The 20,147-nt window shown below is 48.4% G+C and overlaps 1 protein-coding gene across 1 annotated transcript in view; it reads right to left on the bottom strand.

Moving 5' to 3' along the window:
• CZIB (CXXC motif containing zinc binding protein) overlaps positions 1-10,988 on the bottom strand; it is a 189,142-nt gene extending 178,154 nt beyond the window's left edge. Inside the window, exon 1 of the mRNA XM_069642170.1 lies at positions 10,839-10,988. Within this exon, the coding sequence (XP_069498271.1) occupies positions 10,839-10,844 (6 nt within the window). The 5' untranslated portion in view covers positions 10,845-10,988. The remainder of the gene's footprint in view (positions 1-10,838) is intronic.
• Positions 10,989-20,147: the final 9,159 nt, after the last annotated feature.

The raw sequence follows: 20,147 nt of genomic DNA, 5'->3' as shown, positions 1-20,147 counted from the left end.
GGCTTCGGCCAAGCTCCGGCAGCATCTGCCCGCATAAAAGTGGATAGGCGGCCTCATGTTGATGTTAAGATTTTTTGGGGGCCAGGAAACACACAAGGGGTGCGAGCATTGATAGACACCGGGGCAGAGGCCTCTTTGTTTCATGGTAATCCGACACGATTTAAATGCAAACAGTTTACGATTACAGGTTTAGCGGGAAAGGAGACCCCCGCAGTGCAAACGAGAGTGGAGAAGAACATAGGCAATTTAAAAAGGCAGAAATACCAAGTGTTGATTGTCCCGATACCTGAGCATATAATTGGCTTTGATATTTTGGAAGGGCTAACCTTGGGACTTGGCGGTAAAACGTACCAGTTTGGGGTGAGTGCATTAATTTGTACACCCATTACTGTAGGCAAATTGAAGATGCCCCCAGTGCAAGTGCCAGTGGCAACCAAGCGGGTAGCCATGAAACAATACCGCATTCCTGGGGGGCACAAGGAAATTTCAGACACCATCAAAGAGTACGTGGAGGCGGGTGTATTAAGCCCTATTACCACCTCATGGAACAATCCGCTCTGGCCGATTAAAAAGGGAGATGGGTCGTGGAGGATGACGGTGGATTACAGGGAGTTAAATGAACACACTCCTCCCTTAGTGTCCGCAGTCCCAGATGCTATTACTTTGATAGCAAATGTCCAAAAGTTTGAGGGGACTTGGTATGCAGTGATTGACTAATGCATTTTTCTCTGTGCCAATTGCTGACGAGTGTCAAGAACAGTTTCCATTTTCGTGGAGTGGACGTCAGTACACTTTCACGAGACTACCCATGGGGTACATGCACAGTCCGACTATCTGTCACCGGCTGGTGGCAGAGCATTTAGACAAGATACCGTGTAAACCTGACATACAGATCTCTCATTACATTGATGATATTTTGATCCAGGGCAAGGATGTGCATAGCGTGCAAAGTCAGCTAGATGTCCTTATAGAAGGATTGAAAAAGGAAGTGTGGGAGATTAATCCGAGTAAAATTCAAGGTCCAGCTGAAACAGTGATATTCTTAGGGATTCAGTGGCATCATGGGCATCAAGAAATGGTGCCAAAAGCATGACAGAAAATACTTGAATACACTACTCCAACGAGCAAAAAGCAAGCTCAGCAGTTTATAGGACTGTTTGGCTTTTGGAGAGAGCACATTCTGCATTTAGGGCAGATATTGGCCCCCCTCTACAAAGTGACACGAAAGAAATATGAGTTTCAGTGGGAGGAAAGAGCAGCAGAGAGCCTTTGAGATGGCGAAAGACACGGTGCAGCAGGTGCTCGATTTATGGCCCTTGAAGGAAGGCAAAGTGGAATTAAATGTCTCTGTGCAAGACAATTATGCTAACTGGAGTGTGTGGCAGAAACAAGACAGAAAACGTGTACCATTAGGGTTTTGGAGTCGTAAGTTGCCCGACGCTGGTAACTCATATACTCCGTTTTAGAAGCAATTGCTGGCATGTTATTGGGCTCTTGTTGATACCGAGCAGATGACCTTGGGTCATGATGTATTCATGAGACCTGAAATACCAATCATGGAGTGGGTACTGAGCTCTCCTAAAACGCATCATATAGGACATGCTCAAGAAGCCAGCATAATTAAGTGGAAATGCTATATTCAAGACAGAGCCAAATCAGGAAATGGTGGAGTGGCAAAATTACATGTGCAAGTAGCCAACATACCGCCCTCAGATTACATACCACCGGAGGTGCCTGGAAAACGCAAGTCTCCCGTGAAATGGGGAGTACCTTACAGTGATTTGACCGTGGAACAAACAGAGCATGCTTGGTTCACGGATGGGTCAGCTCGATATGTGGGAACTGAGCGGTACGGGAAAGCAGTGTCGTACAATCGCAAAACAAAAAAGATGTTGACAACGACAGGGAAAGGAAAGAGCAGTCAGTTCGCAGAACTTTACGCAGTTTACCAAGCATTGAAACAAGAGACCCCTGGTCAATGTGATGTGTACACAGATTCATGGTCAGTGGCGAATGGATTGGCAGTATGGTTGCCGACTTGGCAAAAGAATGGATGGAAGATTCATTCAAAAGAGTTGTGGGGAAAGGAACTGTGGCAAGATATTGCAGAGATGTTGTTACAAAGTGAAGTCACTGTATATCATGTGGACGCACATTGTGCCACAGATTCATTAGAACGTTGGTTTAATTCTGTTGCAGACAAACACACCAAGATTGCGACAATGGATGCAGAGGCTCGGAAGACGATATGGAGGGTTTGGCCAAATGGGCCCATCAGAAAAGTGGGCACCTTGGAGAAAAGGCTACTATCAGGTGGGCAAAAGCTTGAGGCATCAGTATTCCGTTAGAACTAGTGACAACAATTATTTTGCAGTGTCCCGTGTGCCAACACCAATTGCATAGACCTATACCTCAGATTGTTCGAGGCACATTGAGAAGAGGAAAATTACCAGGTCAAATTTGGCAGATTGATTATATCGGTCCTATGCCAAACAGCAGAGGTTGTCAGTATGCATGCACTATTGTAGATACATACTCGGGATATTTGATGGTTTTGCCGTGCAAACATGCAACCCAATTGAACACCATCAGGTTGTTAGATCAGATCATATTACATTATAGAGTGCCTTTGCAGATTCAAAGTGACAATGGGTCACATTTCAAAGGCAAATTGATCCAAGAATTTTGTCAGGAAAAGAGCATTGAGTGGATTTACCACATCCCCTACCATTCAGCGGCGGCAGGGCTAATTGAACGAATGAATGGGTTACTGAAAGAAAAGTTGCACAAATCTGGAAACGGCAGTTTGGCAGGCTGGCGTGATTGTGTGTTTGATGCGGTGCAAGTGTTGAACAATAGGCCTGTGTATGAACATGAAACTCCTTTGATGCGATTAATGACTCCTAATTTACAGGTTCAACCCAATTCACTTAGAGAAACATTGTTATACTGGGAAATTACGCCAGGTTCTTTAGCTCCCTATCGAGCAAATCCAAGGTCAGCAGGGGTAAACTTGCTTTCTAATGAAGAAATCAGATTAGATCCAAGAGGAATAGTTGTCATTGAAACAGGAATTGGGGTACAGATTCCCCCAGAGCACATATGGGATGGATTGCCCCTAGATCTCGCCTAGCATTGAAGAGAGTTCAAGTGTTGGGAGGGGTAATTGATGCTGATTACCAAGGAGAGATCAAAGTCATCCTAATGAATAGTGGGGATCAGTTGTTATCAATACACAAGGGTGATCGAGTGGCCCAATTAATAGTCATTCCCATTAAATTGTCCATGATTAAGAAAGGGGAGCCTCCTACAGAGTTAACTACCCGTGGGGATCGCGGTTTTGGCTCTTCAGACAGTATGGTACCGGGTGCAAAGGTGTGGGTGGAAAAGCCAAGTGGCCCACCAGTGCCAGCAGATGTCATTGCATCAGGCAAAGATCAAGTGGTTTTAGTAATGGAGCCTGGTAGAAAGAAATGGCAATATGGACCCGCAGACAAATTTTACCTAAGAGAGTGATGTGCAACACTGATATCTCTTTTCTGGGTTTACTTTGTAGATCCTGGGTCTGGTTGGTGTAACTGTGGCACTAAATGGACTCCATTTGGGCGAATTAGATGATCTTCTGTTACCAGCAACAAATGTCACATCTGGGCCAGTGATCAAGGGGATACTGATAGTGCTCAATAATGTTGTCCCCAAGCAGTCCTATGCTAGTGCCAACAAGTCCGCCAGACCGAAGACATGGATCCGTGAAATGCGACAAACACATCAGGAGCAAGTGAAAACGACCTTAATGCCAGTTGTGCAGGAGACCTTTGTAGGACGGAGGAAACACTCTCATATGATCACCCAAGAAGAAAATATGTGGATATATCTGGCACAGCAAGTACTAAATATATCACACTTTTGTCTTACTGATGTGCCCAATGCTGAAGCTTTATTGACTACATGTTTAGTAGCGGTGCCGACGCCTGTTCCGGTTTTAAAGCATATCTTCGGCGTCACACATTCTTTAGTTCAAGACTCAGACATTAGACAATCTTTTTCAGTTTATGAATATTGTCGGTTCTGCCAAGAGACCGACAAGAAATGGAAAAATTTGACACGTGTGATTACGTACAACATAACCCAAGGCGATGTGTGTTATATTATGGCGTGCAAGGCACAAGAAATTGGTAAATGCAGACAAATAGAGTTGACCAATCAGTACAATCATACTACGTTCGAGAGGAGACTGTGTTCATGAATGTCACGCAAATGCACCAGTGTAAATAACACTATGTCTTGCAATCATACAGTGACAACTGCTAGTCATTTGAATCATGTGACACTTCCAACAGGATGGCTCTTTTCATGTGGTAACATTACATATATTTATATTCCAGCTAACATTTCTGGAGGTCCATGTGCTTTGACTCGATTAGGACTAATGATGTTTCCTTTACACTCAGCGATAACTCGAGGTAAAAGGTCAACCTTTGAATCTGTAGGGCTATCTCCTGACTGTGACTCACATGTACATTTGCTATCAGAAGCTGAGGTTTTAGCATTAACCCTTTCATTAGTAGGTGTTTGGGGTTTAGCTGCTGGAGGTTACAAATCTTTGATGAAATTAGCGTGTTTAGTAGTTAAAAGTCTTAATCATACTTCGCAGGCTTTAGAACAGGGGTGCACAACTGATTTTGACAGAGGGCCGAAAGTTCCTTACATGAGGGCTATAGTGGACCGAAAAGTAAATGTGGGCGGGGCGGTAGGCGGGGCGTGGCAGGGGGCTTTTGAAACCCCCAATTTGTACTAAACACATGGAAAAAGAATGTTTTTGAGGGGTAACGATTTTTATTTGCATTTCAAACTTACATTTTGTACTACACATTTTCCATTGTTATAATTTATTTCTATTTGGTTATTGTATCTCGCCTGTTTAATTACCTTATATATATTTTATTGACCCTAGATACACTATGCCCCATGTCCCTCACCCCCAACCAAACACTATGCCCCATGTCCCTCACCCCCAACCAAACACTATGCCCCATGGCCCCCTCACCCCCAACCAAACACTATGCCCCATGGCACCCTCACCCTCAACCAAACACTATGCCCCATGTCCCTCACCCCCAACCAAACACTATGCCCCATGGCCCCCTCACCCCAACCAAACACTATGCCCCATGGCCCCCTCACCCCCAACCAAACATTATGCCCCATGTCCCTCACCCGCAACCAAACACTATGCCCCATGTCCCTCACCCCCAACCAAACACTATGCCCCATGTCCCTCACCCCCAACCAAACACTATGCCCCATGGCCCCCTCACCCCCAACCAAACACTATGCCCCATGGCCCCCTCGTCCCCAACCAAACACTATGCCCCATGGCCCCCTCACCCCCAACCAAACACTATGCCCCATGGCCCCCTCGTCCCCAACCAAACATTATGCCCCATGTCCCCCTCACCCCAACCAAACATTATGCCCCATGTCCCCTCACCCCAACCAAACACTATGCCCCATGTCCCCCTCACCCCCAACCAAACACTATGCCCCATGTCCCTCACCCCCAACCAAACACTATGCCCCATGTCCCTCACCCCCAACCAAACAATATGCCCCATGCCCCCTCACCCCCAACCAAACACTATGCCCCATGGCCCCCTCACACCCAACCAAACACTATGCCCCATGGCCCCCTCACCCCCAACCAAACACTATGCCCCATGGCCCCCTCACCCCAACCAAACACTATGCCCCATGGCCCCCTCACCCCCAACCAAACACTATGCCCCATGTCCCTCACCCCCAACCAAACACTATGCCCCATGGCCCCCTCACCCCAACCAAACACTATGCCCCATGGCCCCCTCACCCCCAACCAAACCCCCCAACTCAGCACACACACAAACATGCACCCATACAGACCCGAACCCCCCACCCCCCAACTCAGCACACACACAAACATGCACCCATACAGACCCGAACCCCCCACCCCCCAACTCAGCACACACACACAAACATGCACCCATACAGACCGGAACCCCCCACCCCAGCACACAAACATGCACCCATACAGACCCGAACACCCCACCCCCCAAATCAGCACACACACAAACATGCACCCATACAGACCCGAACCCCCCACCCCCCCCCCAACTCAGCACACACACAAACATACACCCATACAGACCCGAACCCCCCACCCCCAAACTCAGCACACACACAAACATGCACCCATACAGACCCGAACCCCCCACCCCCCAAATCGGCACACACACAAACATGCACCCATACAGACCCGAACCCCCCCCCCAACTCCAAACCCCCACCCCCAACTCAGCACACACACACTCAAGCATGCACCCATACAGACCCGAAACCCCCCACCACCCCAACTCAGCAAACTCTCAAACAAGCACCCATACAGACCCGAACCCCCACCCCCCAACTCAGCACACAAAAAACATTCAAATCAAAACATTCATACACATCCGACACACATCCGACACCCCCGCATCTCAACATACACACAAAATACATTCAAATACAAACATTCACACACCCCCCCACATCTCAACATACACACAAAATACATTCAAATACAAACATTCACACACCCCCCCACATCTCAACATACACACAAAATACATTCAAACACAAACATTCATACACATCCGACACACCCCTCCACCCCCGCATCTCAACATACACACAAAATACATTCAAATACAAACATTCATACACATCCGACACACACCCCCACCCCCGCATCTCAACATACACATAAAATACATTCAAACACAAACATTCATACACATCCGACACACCCCCCACCCCGCAACATACACACACAAACATAAAGCAAAACAAACCCGTCACACAAACACAAACAGACCACTTACCGGAGACGTGCTGGAAGGCAGGCAGGTAAGCTGGAACGCTGGAATCGCACTACGTCTGGCGTGGTCCAAGGCTGAAATGCCTTCCGGCATCAAGCCTTATGGATCACGCCAGCCGTAGTGCTGGCCCTCCATTGGTGCAGCACACACGCATTACGTGGCTCGTAGGAGCGACGTGATACGTGTGTGTGCTGAGCCAATGAGCGCCAGTGTTTTCACCGGCCCGGAAGACAACAAAGACTTTCCTAATGGAGGGCGGCCGCGGGCCGCCCTCCATTAGGAAAGTCTTTGTGCCTCGCGGGCCGGTCAAAAGGGCATGGTGGGCCGTATGTTGTGCACCCATGCTTTAGAAGAATTACTCCTTGATAGTCAAGTTATTAGAAAAGCAACTTTACAGAACAGAGCTGCTGTAGATTACTTATTGCTGAAACATAATTTAGGGTGTAATGCCTTTGAAGGTATGTGTTGTTTCAATTTAAGTGACCACTCACGATCCATTGAAAGTCATATTCGAGGTTTGAGGGATCTCATTTCTCAAGTGTCTCAAGATCGTAACAGAAACTGGTGGGATTGGTTATTTTCATGGATACCTGTTATTGGGGGTACACTACGTTATGTTCTTGCTTGCATTTTTATTATTCTATTATAATTGCTTGTTGTTGTTGCATTCAATGTATTCCCAATTTAGTTTTAACATTTCGTAGGTTTCAGTGACCGATTCCAGTGCCACCTGGCTACGGAAGATAAATATCCAAACGGTGGAATTGTTATGCTTGATTTATGCTTGATTCAAAATGGCGCGGACGCGCAATGCATTCTGGGAGCGCTCGGAGCCATGTTGGATATTTACTTCACACCGCAGTGAAAGGCTGCACACATTTTGCTGAAGTGTTAGATTCACAGTGCTGAGACAAACATGCTTTTCCAAACCTGGTATGCGGTCAAGGCCATTTCTGCTGGGAAAGCTAACGTTGTTATGGCTTGCTACTGTTCTCTGTGGAGCGTGTTTTTAGAGCAGGGAGGCCCTGCATTCCTTGAGGGGAGCTCTCGATTGACCCAGCTGGCAACCGACGGCTGTTCCTCAACTGCGCAGGTGCAATTTCCAGAATGTTCGAGAATTAACTCCCCATTGTGGAGTGTGTATATATGCGGAAACCCGGAGGGGGTCAGGTGCGACTTCAGCCAGAGAAGGACGCTTACGCCTGGCCTTCCTGTGAGCTGTGGCACTCTCGGCCTGGCTGTTCCCGGGGTCTTCCAGCCGCTTCTGGACGAGATAAAGAATTCTATTACGCTCAGGGTGATGTATTTCTTTTTGACTTCTTTATTTCTTCTGTGATCTATGTCCATATAATTTTTCTATGTAAGCTTTGAATAAATAGCCGTAAAGAGCAGATTTATCTTCTAAGAGTGCGTGGTTGTGAGTTATTGTGTCTTTCTGTTTTTTGGTTCAAAGTACTTGCTCTATAACTGCATTGATGATTTATGGTTGTTTCATGCACTTTTCGGGGGAGAGCAGTACAGGCAATGAGAAAGATTTGGGGAATGGGAAATGTTAAAGGTATTTATATTGTGCAATGTCACCAGCGGATTTGTAAACAGGGGGAGAGAGAGAGGGGGATTTGTAAACGGGAGAGAGAGAGAGAGAGAGAGAGAGAGAGAGAGAGAGAGAGAGAGAGAGAGAGAGAGAGAGAGAGAGAGAGAGAGCGCTGTTGGCAGCTTCAGCTCGGTATACACTGTGCGCTGTGCTTTGGTGTTAGTAGTGGACCGGGGCGCCACCACGTGTGCTGTTAATGTTGTTTATGTGTTGTAAGTTTGTTGTTGATGCAGTGTGGTGAAGTGCATGTTTGCTGGGCGAGAGTAGGTTGTGTGAATTTACGGGTGAGTTGGGTATGCAGACATTTAGTTAAGTTTAGTTTTGTTTCTTTATTTGTACCGCGCGCCGAACCCTGGGGTAACCGGGCACCGGAGACTTATAGACAGTTACAACATGGCAATGTATATAATACAGACTGTGCAATAACAACATTAGAGTGTGTAGGACCAGGTTACAAGATGGTCGACAAGGAGATGAGGTGCATTAGGCAGAATTTTTGTTGGCAAGCCATGTTTTAGTATTGGCTCTAAATTTGAAGGTAAGGTTAGTGGGGTGAGAATCCTGGTTGTGGCACATCTTGTTTGGTTTAAATTATATTACTACCAGTGGGATTAGTTGCTACTATCCTTTCTTGACCGTCTGGCTGTAGAGGGTTTTAGCGCGGCACACTCCCTGTTGTATTCTAACGAACTGTGAGATTGGTGTGTCTATTTTCCTCCTTGGATGTCGGAGCAGGAGTTGTGGTTTCCTCTTTCCCTACTATCTATGTGAATTTGTCTGCTGGAACTTCGGGTGTGGTACAGGCAGGGATGCTATGGACGAGTCGTTTAAGTGCTTCCGTCTTGGTCTGTCTATGTGTTCAGTCTTTAGTGTCCCCCTCTTGTGGCCATCTCTCATAATGTCTTATGGTATGTCGAGGAGTGTGTTCCTTGGATTCTGTTGGAAAGAGTTGGGGGATGGAAAGCCATTGGGGGAGCAAGGAGTTTAGGATTGGAACAAACTGGGTGGTTGAATAGACTTGGGGTATTGGAAGTTCAGGGGAAATGCTGGTCCTGGAAATGGAATTGATTAGCGACGGAAGGAGTGGGTGCAAGAAAAGCAGTGGGCACTCAGATGGGGGTCTAGAAGGAATTGGGGAGGAAATGCTATGAAATTGGGGAACATGAAAAACAGAGAAATGGTAGAGAGGGGGGGAAAGGACATGACAAAAAAGGAAGAAGAACGCACAGGGGGAGTGAAGATACTCTGGGAATGGCGGAACTGGGGACGGGCCTGGAGTGGTGGGGGTGAAAAAATGCTAAGGGGAAACTAACAGATAGAAGGGAAGGATGAGAATGAAAAGAAGGGTAGAATGAGAAGAAAGGAAATGAATAAAAGGAGGATCGAATGTGAAGAAAGTAAACTTGAAAAGAAGGATGGAATGTGAAGAATGAAAATCTAAGGGGAGAAAAGAAAAAACAAAGGCAAGGGGTAGAGGGGGAAAGGCTAGGAAGGGACGGGTCAACCCAGCAGGGGCCTCAGGAAGCCACACCCACAGCTGAATCCTGAGGTGTGGTGGCGAAACAGATCACCCATAAGCCAACTCCTGGCTTGATGTTCAATAGAGCTTGCTGCAGCATTTGTGACTTCCACCTTTGAAAACTGGTCCTGCCTCTTTATTTAAGGGAAACCACATGGGGGCCTTGGGGAGGTAGCTGGAAAGCAGGCATACGTTTGTGGTCCAGTACGACTGGTGTAGTGGTTGAAGCCTGAGTCCAGAGGGTACTGGGGACGCAGCTGTGAGCTGTCCCTGCTAAAGAGAAACTGAGTCCTCCAGTCCTCCTCCTGTTTAGGAGTACAGAGTCAACACAGGCAGCCCTTTCATACAAGGAACCTGTGTTTTTTAACCACGTTGTGCCTTGAATGAAAGGGTTGCCTACTGCATGTGAGAGCTGCCGTGAGGGATTGGGTGCACCAAAGGTAATAATACCACTGTGCCCCAGCTCTCTCCCAGCCCCTCTGCCCACCATTGGCGAGGAAGGCTCTCGTACTTAGGCCACGCCCCCTAATGAGAGCCACTCCTCAATTTAACATACCACTGCCATGGAGAGACACCTGGGGAAATGTCTGGCTGGTTGCAATGCGTGCCATATTATGTGGGTAAAATAACTGGCTTTCAAGTGAACACATGAAGGCTGTATCTATTAATTAGTCAATACTATTGGCTTGATCAATACGTGTCCATTTGTCTTAAATCGGCAGCAGTTGTCACGGCATCACACACAGACAAGAGCTGTCACAATACACTAATCAGGAGTCGTGAAGAAACACACAAAGTGAAAGACCACACGAATGCTTGCAAAAAGTCTCACCACCATGCCTAGGTCTCTTGGGTGCTGTCTCTTCTTATATGTCTGTTTGAACCTGCTCTCTCGCAGCTTCTGCTACTCTCGCAGCCAGTCCAGTCCCTGCTGTCGGCGTGGATTGGATCTGCGGGCGCTCGGCATGCATGGCAGGAGCAGGCTCGTCCTCGCCGGCAGCCATCTTGGAGAGAAGTGCCCTAGCGCTGTGACAATTGTTTCACAGCAGATATGCGCAGGCTTGCTTCATTTTCCAAATAAAAATTATTTTTTTAGATGAAATCATGCAGGCTTCCAAAAATAATGTATGTTATTGACCAAAGTAGGAGTTCACAAAAGTGTATTTTTCCACGTATGTTTTATCATTTTATAGCAGAGGTCATTATAACTTAACGGTACTATGTCAATTTGTCTATATTGTCCAGTTTCTTGCAAATGAGTAGCAAATTAAATAGCGTTTATTATAATCAGGACCGTGTTCGCGTACACTTTTCTTCTCCTAGTAGTCTCCTCTCTGTATCTTCGTCTTTTTAGGCAGAGCACTTGGAAGTCAACGGAAGTAAGGAAGGACTTTATTTATGGTCGCTTGCAACTTCGCCAAATTTAGCTCACCAATGGTCTAAGATTCTCCTTCTGTCTGGACGGAAGAGATTTAAAATACTTCACCTTTCTGTGCAGAGACAGAATTGTGAGCAAAAATAAAAATAGGGTGCACAGCAGCCTGTCCATAAGTTATTGACCTATTAGAGGTTTTTTTTACCTGTATATGATTTTTCTTTTTAAAAAAAGTTTAATTTGAGTACCATTATATTGGTATAATTAAGATCGGCAAAGTGGGACATTTTGAGAAGCAAAGTTGGTAAAAAGAAATTTCCCCATTGATTTGCATAGGGGCGTTTGATCTATTGCATATATCTCCACCTTTTTATATTCCCAAGGGGTAAAACACCTGATTTTCTTATTCTGGCGGGTAAGAGCCCCTTGAAGTGAATGGGCGTATAGGTTTGTTTGTTTATTATTTATACAGCGCGCCACACCCTGGGGTATCTGGGCGCATATATACATAAATAGTATGAGAAGACATTAACACAGAGTATATATAGACAGGTAATACACACAATGTAAGCAACATAGCAGTACAATACAATGGCTACAGAAGCATGAAAACTAGGCATGCATAGAAACATATGTCAGTGAGAGAGGTTGTGCATAAAGGCCAGTAAGGGCCCTGGGACATCTGGTTTATAAACTCAAGCATTGTATGCATTGTCCTTGGTGAGGAGCCATTTTTAGGTATTAGACCCAAAGCTGTGTAGGTTGAGATTAGTATGTAGGTTAAGTGGGAGGGCATTCCATGCCAGGGCTGGTTGTACCGGGAAGCTGGTGCCTCCGGCTATTTTTAGGTTGAAGCGCGGCAAGATAATGCAGCAGGAGTTAGCTGATCTCATGGGTCTGGATGATGTTTTTAGAACGATTTTGTCTATAAGGTATTTAGGGGCAGCGTTCTGAAGACATTTATGGGAAATGGAGACAAGTTTAAAGTATATTCTATCCTGAATAGAAAGCCACTTGACTTCTTCTAGTTTCGGAGATGTGGTCCTTTCTTGGGATGCCCAATGCAGTTCTTAGTGCATTATTTTGTAGGGTTTGGAGTTTGTTTAGTACTTGTTTATTTGTACCTGCATAGAGAGAGCATTGCAGTAATCAAGTTTGGACAAGATTAGTGCTCGTGCCAGGATCATGTGGATGTTGGTAGAGTGATAGTTTTTACATGCATGAATCAGTTTGCAGGTATAGGCAGTAGCTGTCGCAGTGGCGTTAGCTTGTTTCTTGAGGTTTAAGGCCGAGTCGAGATGGAAGCCTAATGTTTTAGTTTCCGTGGCAGTGATGATCAGGTTGCCGTCTATATTGAACAAAGTGTATTTGGGGTTCAGTTTATTTAGGTATATAGGGGCACCTAGTATGAGAATTTCAGTCTTGTCGTCATTCAGGCACCAGCTATGGGTGTCCATCCATGCCTGAATGACGAGGTAGATTTTATTTAGTAAGTCATTGTCCGAGTCGTATTTTCCAGATTGTGGGATTAGTATCTGGGTGTCATCTGCATAGGTGGGGTAGATGACACCCAAACGGTCCAGGATGTCAAAAAGGGGTTTGGTAAACACATTGTATAGTGTAGGGGAGATGCAGGAGCCTTGAGGAGCTCCACAGGTGATAGGGGTGGGGTCGGCTGCATCTGAAGGGGAGAATACTCTCATCATTCTGTTATTTAGGAAGGATTTAATCCAGGTTGTAGCCTCAGCTCAGAGCAAAAGTATGCTGCCGATGATAGATGCTTGCAAAGTATGTTATGGTCGACCAGATCGAAGGCAGTGGAGAGGTCTAGTAGTAAAAGTAGTGCACATTGCCCGTTATCTTTTATTAGGTCTATTTACGTTTTTAGATCTAGTAATGCTGTTTCTGTCCCATGGAGGGGTATAAATCCAGATTGTGTTAGCACTAGGAGATTGTTGATCTCTAGGTAGGACTGGATTTGGAGGTAGACTGCCTTATCAATAATTCTGAGAAGGAAGGGGACTGTCGTTATGGGCCTGTAATTAGTTGTGATGGTAGAGTCAAGGGAAGCTTTTTTAAGCAAGGGTAATACCCATGTGTCTTTCAGGTTGGTAGGAACCTGGCATGATTTAAAGGAGGCGTTTATTAGCCGAGTGATGAAAGTGGTGAGATCTCTAACTGAAGGTTTCAGAGAGTTGATGAATTTTGCGACCTCTGTGGTAGTGACTTGGGCAAATTTGAATTCAGGTATAGTATTAGTAGGGATAGTAGTGTCCTGGTTCTGGGCTGTGTCAGTGCCTTTTATGTTGAGTCTCTTTGAGGCGATTTTCTTTTGGAGGGTGGTGATTTTATTTGCCAGGGCATTTTGGATGCTGGTACACCAGTCTTTGTTTTTCCCCAGTGTTGGGCAGGCTGGCCATGGCACCTTGAAGGAGAGGAGAGCCAGTGTGGTGTTGGCGGGGAACTGCTTACCGTACAAAAGCGATCCCCTATTTATTTCCACACGTAACGTACGTCGGCATGCACCGTGTCTGGATGTATGTCACCACATCCCTTATATGAGCATCTTAAAACAACCAATGCACTATTCTGCCGATATTAACGAAGTGACATAATCACAACACCCCTCAGTGTCTCTGGACCCCATTCTTTATATGATACCCGGACCTCTTCTTCACTCGCTATCTGCCCCCACTTGCTGACAGATCAGGCTCCTGTGCTAGAGAGCTGTCCACCAATAGGGGCTTTTCATCAACCTCACCATCTGAATAGTCAAGTGGCAGTTCCTGTTTGCCCCCACTTCTCCAGGGTTTCTTTCACAGAGGATGGGCCTCCACTTCATCCCTCGCATAGATCTTCCAGAACCATCTACAGTTCCGAGTCACCACCTTCGCTCGGCCTCCTGGGCGTTGCCATAGACCCTTTTCTGTGTGTCACCCTTCAGGGTTCCTGCTCATACGGCAGACATAACATGTGTGAGGGCTTGAGGTTCCGGATCAACGCCATGTCCTCTGTTGAATATTCAGTAAGACCCGAGACACTCTCCATGTGGCAGCCCCCACACCCCCGTGCCTCACAAGAATACGCTGACACAGGTCTGCTCACAACGGAATCCCGGCGGCTAATGCCCGCAGAGGCTTTCTTTATTGAACGGCGCATGCGCGGCCTCGTTACGGCTGGCGCATGCGTCTATTACAACGTAACATCCCTCCTTTTTCATAAGAAATAAAACAACAGCGCACAGTGAAATAACGGAGAAATGTCAACTGGACACACACAGTGAAATAGTCACACACAACTTGACAGGGAACCGGGTTCGGGCTTTTACCGTCTCTCAGACCCTGCTAGGCATTGGGATCCATGATGTAGTCCTTGAAATGGGCAGGGTACCGCCGACCTTCCCGACGAGGGTATCGCCCGTCCTCCCAGGCCACTTCCAGGGGAGGCTCCCACACAAAGGATCCCCTGGATCATCTTCCACTTCTGATGCCGTACTAGAGAGCTGAGAGGTCCCCCCACCGCTCCGAAGCCAGGCAGGGCTGTCTCGGAGGTCAATCTTCTCCAAGAAGCTCGAGTTCCTGGTCACTGATCCCCTCTGGTCAGATGGCGTCACCATGGAGCCTTTCACATGAGTCACCCCCATCGGCGTAGGCTCATAATTAAGGGACAGCTTCCCTTCAGGATGTCGGTTTCGTACGAGAACGGTGTCCCCCACTTCAATGTTGACTGGCCTGAGGTTCCTCCTGATGTTCTCCCATTAATTGCGCTCCCTTCTGGCCTCCAGGGTCTCCTGGTTATCGATGATCCCAGGGGCCCAACTTCCCAGTTCTGGGACCAGGCAACACGGGCCCCCGGCTGAACAAGGCTTCAGCTGGAGACACCCCTGTGGATTGGTGAGGCCACCCCTGTGGATTGGTGAGGCGTAGCTTGATACTCCCGGAGGAACTGGTATAGATTTCTCCTCAGTTCCCCCACTTAGCCTTGAGTGATCCGAAACACCTTGTTCAGGGTTTGCATGAAACGTTCCACCTCCCAGTTGGCCCGCAGCCATCCGGGGCACTTTCCGGTGGGTGACGCCACACTCCTCCATGAACGCCACAAGCTGGAGGCCCTGGAATGGGGGACCATTGTCCGAACACAGTTCTTTCAGGAACCCATGAGTGCCGAAAATCTTGTCCAGCGCCTGAATGGTGTGATTGCTGGATGTGGACTCGACCAGCTCCACCTCCGGGTATCGAGACCACTGATCCATTACAACCAAAAGTGCATGCCTCTCCCGGTTGACCCAAAGTCTGCATGCACGGTCCCCCAGGGCTGGTCACTCCTGTCCATTGATTCGATACGGGGCTCCTTGAACACTGGCGAGGCAGCCTGACACATTGTTGTATGTGTTCGTCCACTCTTTTCTCCAGGTCGGGGAACCACACTTTGGTTCTCAGGCATGCTTTGGTTTTGGCGGTGCCTTGGTGGTCGCTGTGAGCTAGTTCAATTTTGCGGCCCACCATCCCACGGGGAACCACTATCTGCCTGCCTCTCAGCAGTAGCCCTTCTTCAGAGGCCGATAGTTCATGTCGCACTCGCCATAGAGCTTGCAGGTCACGCTGTGCCTCTGTATCTTTCCTGGACAGGTCTGCCAGGAGCCTCTTCCAGTCCCCACCTCCCATCGCCGAGATCACCAGCTAGAAACATTCATCCGCACCCGAGGCCGCTGCCACCTCCTGGAGTGTCAGCGCAACGGGCATGGCTGCCTCGACCACATGCCTCACCACCTCGGCACAGTTCTCTTCAACCTGCCCAGTCCGCGCCCCACTGCTCCTGGGTTGGCGTGAAAGGTAATCAGCCGGGTTGTTTGTGCCAGGCCTATATTGCCGCTTGACCCCATATTCCATGAGGGCCAGCATCCACCTCTCGATCCTTGGCAGTTGTTTGGAGGATGGCCCCGACATGATGGGAATAAGGGGCTTGTGGTTGGTGACCACCGAGACGGGCTTTCCCAGAATGTAGAGCCAAAAGTGCCTACAGCCCCATAGAATGGCTGGTGCTTCCCTCTCAATCTGAGAGTAACGCTGCTCAGTGTCTGTGAGAGCCTTACTGGCGTAAGCAATAGGCCACATCTGTCCTTGGGAGTCCAGTTGTAACCGTACTGCTCCCAGACCCACCGGGCTGGCATCTACAACCAGTTCAGATTCTTTCTTGGGGTCAAAGAACACCATTGTTTCCTCACCGGTGATTGCCGCCTTGATGGTATCAAACGCAGTCTGCTCTTCTGCTGACCACGTCCAGGCGACGTCCTTTTTGGTGAAGGCCCGGAGTGGTTCCGAGAGGGAGGCAAGGCTCTTGATGAACCTCCCGCAGTAGTTCACCATCCCCAGAAAACTGCGTACCTCAGATGGATTGTCTGGGGCTCTGGCCTCTTGGATGTCTCTCACCTTTTGTGGGTCAGGTGAAATCCCCTCCGTGTGAAAGACAAACCCGAAGAAGTCAATGCTCTTCTTCATAAATTTGCACTTTTCACGATGCAAGGTTAACCCCAGATTGCGAATCCTTTCCAGTGCCTTCTCCAGCCTCGCTAGATGTTCCCTTTCTGTGGAGGCATACACCAAGATGTCGTTACTCAGATTGATAACTCCTGCCAGACCAGCCAGAGCACCCCTAATCACATTTTGAAATACATCCGCCGCAGAGGAGATTCCAAAACTGAGCCTCTTATATCTGTACAGGACATTGTGAGTGGTAAAGGTGGTGATGTAATGAGAGTCTGGATGCAACTCCAGCTGGTGATAGCCTGAGCGCAGGTCCAGCTTGGAAAACACCTCAGCCCCCTGCAGCTCACCTACCACGTCGTCCAGCGTTGGCGTCAGGTGTCACTCTCTTTTGATGGCCAGATTGGGCAACCTCATGTCCACACAAATGCGCACCGGCCCAGGCTGTTTGGGCTTGGTCACCACGACTATGGGTGACACCCAACGGGGTAGGGCCATCCACCCTCTCGATAATGTCCAGATCAATTAGGTTCTGAAGTTCTTGTTCCACCTTCTCCCTTAGATGGAAGGGAATGCGTCTATGTTTGAGCGCAGTAGGCCTCACGGACTCATCTATATGCAGACGTATTGGCTCACCCTTTAGCTTGCCCACACCCTCAAACATTCCTGCAAACCTTTCAGCGAGGCCATGGATGTCTATCTGATAGCCGGATAGCGCAAAGTGCACTATATTTAGGGCTTGCAACGCGGCGCAGCTGAGCAGAGAGTGTGGGATTACATCTGTGTTGAAGAATTTTGCCTTGATGGATCGATTGGCATGCCTGACCGCCATGGTGAAGACCCCACGAAGTGGAAGTGGATGATCCCCCGCCAAATAAGTAGATTTTGGCTTTAGATTCAGCCAACATCGGCGGGCCCGGCAATGCCTCGTAGTGTTTCAAGGCATCACACCCACCGATGCACCAGTGTCTATAAGGACCGGGGTAGACGTCTCTCAGATATCAACCTCACACATGGGCTGTCGGCGCTTCTTTGCAATGGCATCAATGTTTGAGATGAAGAACACCTCTTCCGCGATGTCTAGCTCCTTGAGATCATGCTCAACCGCCGCAACACTCTTCTGCTTGCGTGGCCCACCACTGCTTGCTCTGCTTTGGCCCCTTGCTACCACCACTGGGTTAGCTGCCCGGCACATTCTCGCAAAATGGCCAATGATGCTGCATCGTCCACACACCCATGTCTTGGCAGGGCAATCACCAAAATGTTGGAGGTCATACCCACACTTCTAACACTGTTGGAGCACATCACATTTCGGCATAGACTCCAGTTTCTTTTGAGCCCACCTGGGCCGCTGCAGCACCGAGTTCACATTGCGCCCGATGGCATACGCTTCCTCACTCCTACCGGGCTCACGTAGTTCTGCAGCATCCATCTTAGAGGCACGACTGTCCGCCAACTCATATGCTCTTCCCATGTCCAAAATCTGAGTTACAGTGAGCCCGGGCTCACGTAGTACTTGTCGTCGCAGTTTTCCTGAGCTGCACCCTTGGATAAGCTGATTTCTCACCATCTCCTCTTCATTTTCCCACTGACATGGGCTTGCCAGGTGCCGCAACCTCCCACAGAAACGGTCCAGAGACTCATCCTCATGCTGCTTCTCCCCACACATCACAAAGCGGTCAAAGTCTTGGTTGGCCAGAGGAAGAAAGTATTCTTTGAGGGCATCCTTGGCAGCCTAGTAGGTAGCAGCCGGAGGGTTGAGACATTCATAGATCCGATGTACTTCGGAACCCGCAGCATACAGGAGGGTGGCGACCTTTGCATCATCCTCGGTCTCCCCGGTAGCCCTGAAATACATCTCCAACTTCGCCACTTGGGGCCCAGCTTCGATGGAGGGCCAGACAGGTCAAATTCTGGCATGGGCGCCAGGGTGCCCTGTTGTCGAGAAGCAGGTCTGACCAGGTGCGGTGCCCCAAGAACAGGGGGTGCTGCAGCACCTTGACCACCATCGTTGTCATTCATGGCCGCAGACCGCACAGGCACCTCTCACCAGATCAGAGGCCGCAAGTCAGCACCAACACTGTAGTTGACCGCACAGGTCGAGCTGCCAGGCGTGTGTGGCCTTCAACAGGATAGCCACCGGTGAAAACAACAGATCAACTGACCCCAACAAGAGTCAGCGGAACACCACCAACACCCCCGCAATGTCCTTCACCCAGCAGGAAGTCCAAGAAGGCAGCCAAAAGGACACAAAAATGACACAAAAATCCCACAAACCTCAGCAAACACACAGCCTGTGGTATTCCCAGGCTGTGATGGCTCCAAAAATGGACTGAACATCCAAAATGTCCACCCCACAGCCAGATGTTACAGAAGAGAACTGCAGGCGTAGACCAACTCTTCCAAAGTGTCCATAAATGTTCATCAGATGAATATACACACAGCCATTACCTTTAACAGTTGTGAAGTAGCCAAAATTGCTTCTACGGCGCACAAGCACTCCGTGAGGGACGCAACCGTAATGTGAAACAAAATGGCAACCGCACATGCACCGCGTGGGTGACACGGCTAGTGAGCGTTGAGATAACGTTCTGAATCGAAAATTCGTATCAGTAATCTCTCCCCACTCAGGCGCGTCCTCGTCGCCAATGTTGAATATTCACTAAGACCCGGGTCTCTCTCCGTGTGGCAGTCCCCGCCCCCCATACCTCACAAGAATACGCTGACGCAGTTCTGCTCACAACGGAGTCCCGGCGGCTAATGCCTGCACAGGCTTTCTTTATTGAACAGTGCATGCACTGCCTCATTATGGCTTACGCATGCGTCTATTACAACATAACACTCCACTTGAATCAGAGACATCACCAGGCCCTGTCTGACCGATTTCTGTTTGTTCCTCATCTGCCAGTCCTCCCTTACCTTCCCGACATTGATATCCGACCACTGCCATGACTCATGTTACGACGGCCTCGTTACGGCTCGCGTATGCGTCTATTACAACGTAACACTCGACTTGAATCAGAGACATCAACAGGCCCTGTCTGACTGATTCCTGTTTGTTCCTCATCTGCCAGTCCTCCCTTATCTTGCCGACATCGATATCCGACCACTGCCATGACTCATGTTCCAACGGCAGAGACTGAACCTCACTAGAAATATGTTGAGCGCTTTCTCCAGCACAATCCCTTGCTCCAGCGCAATCAGAAACACCTTATTTAAGGTGTGTTTGAAGCGCTCCACTTCCACATTGGCCCTGGGCCAGCACAACATGATGCGGATGTGC

The sequence above is a fragment of the Ambystoma mexicanum genome, chromosome 1q (genome assembly GCF_040938575.1).
Source record: "Ambystoma mexicanum isolate Mex_15411 chromosome 1q, UKY_AmexF1_1, whole genome shotgun sequence".
Classification (NCBI taxonomy): domain Eukaryota; kingdom Metazoa; phylum Chordata; class Amphibia; order Caudata; family Ambystomatidae; genus Ambystoma; species Ambystoma mexicanum.
This window is presented reverse-complemented; position numbering and strand designations above follow the sequence as displayed.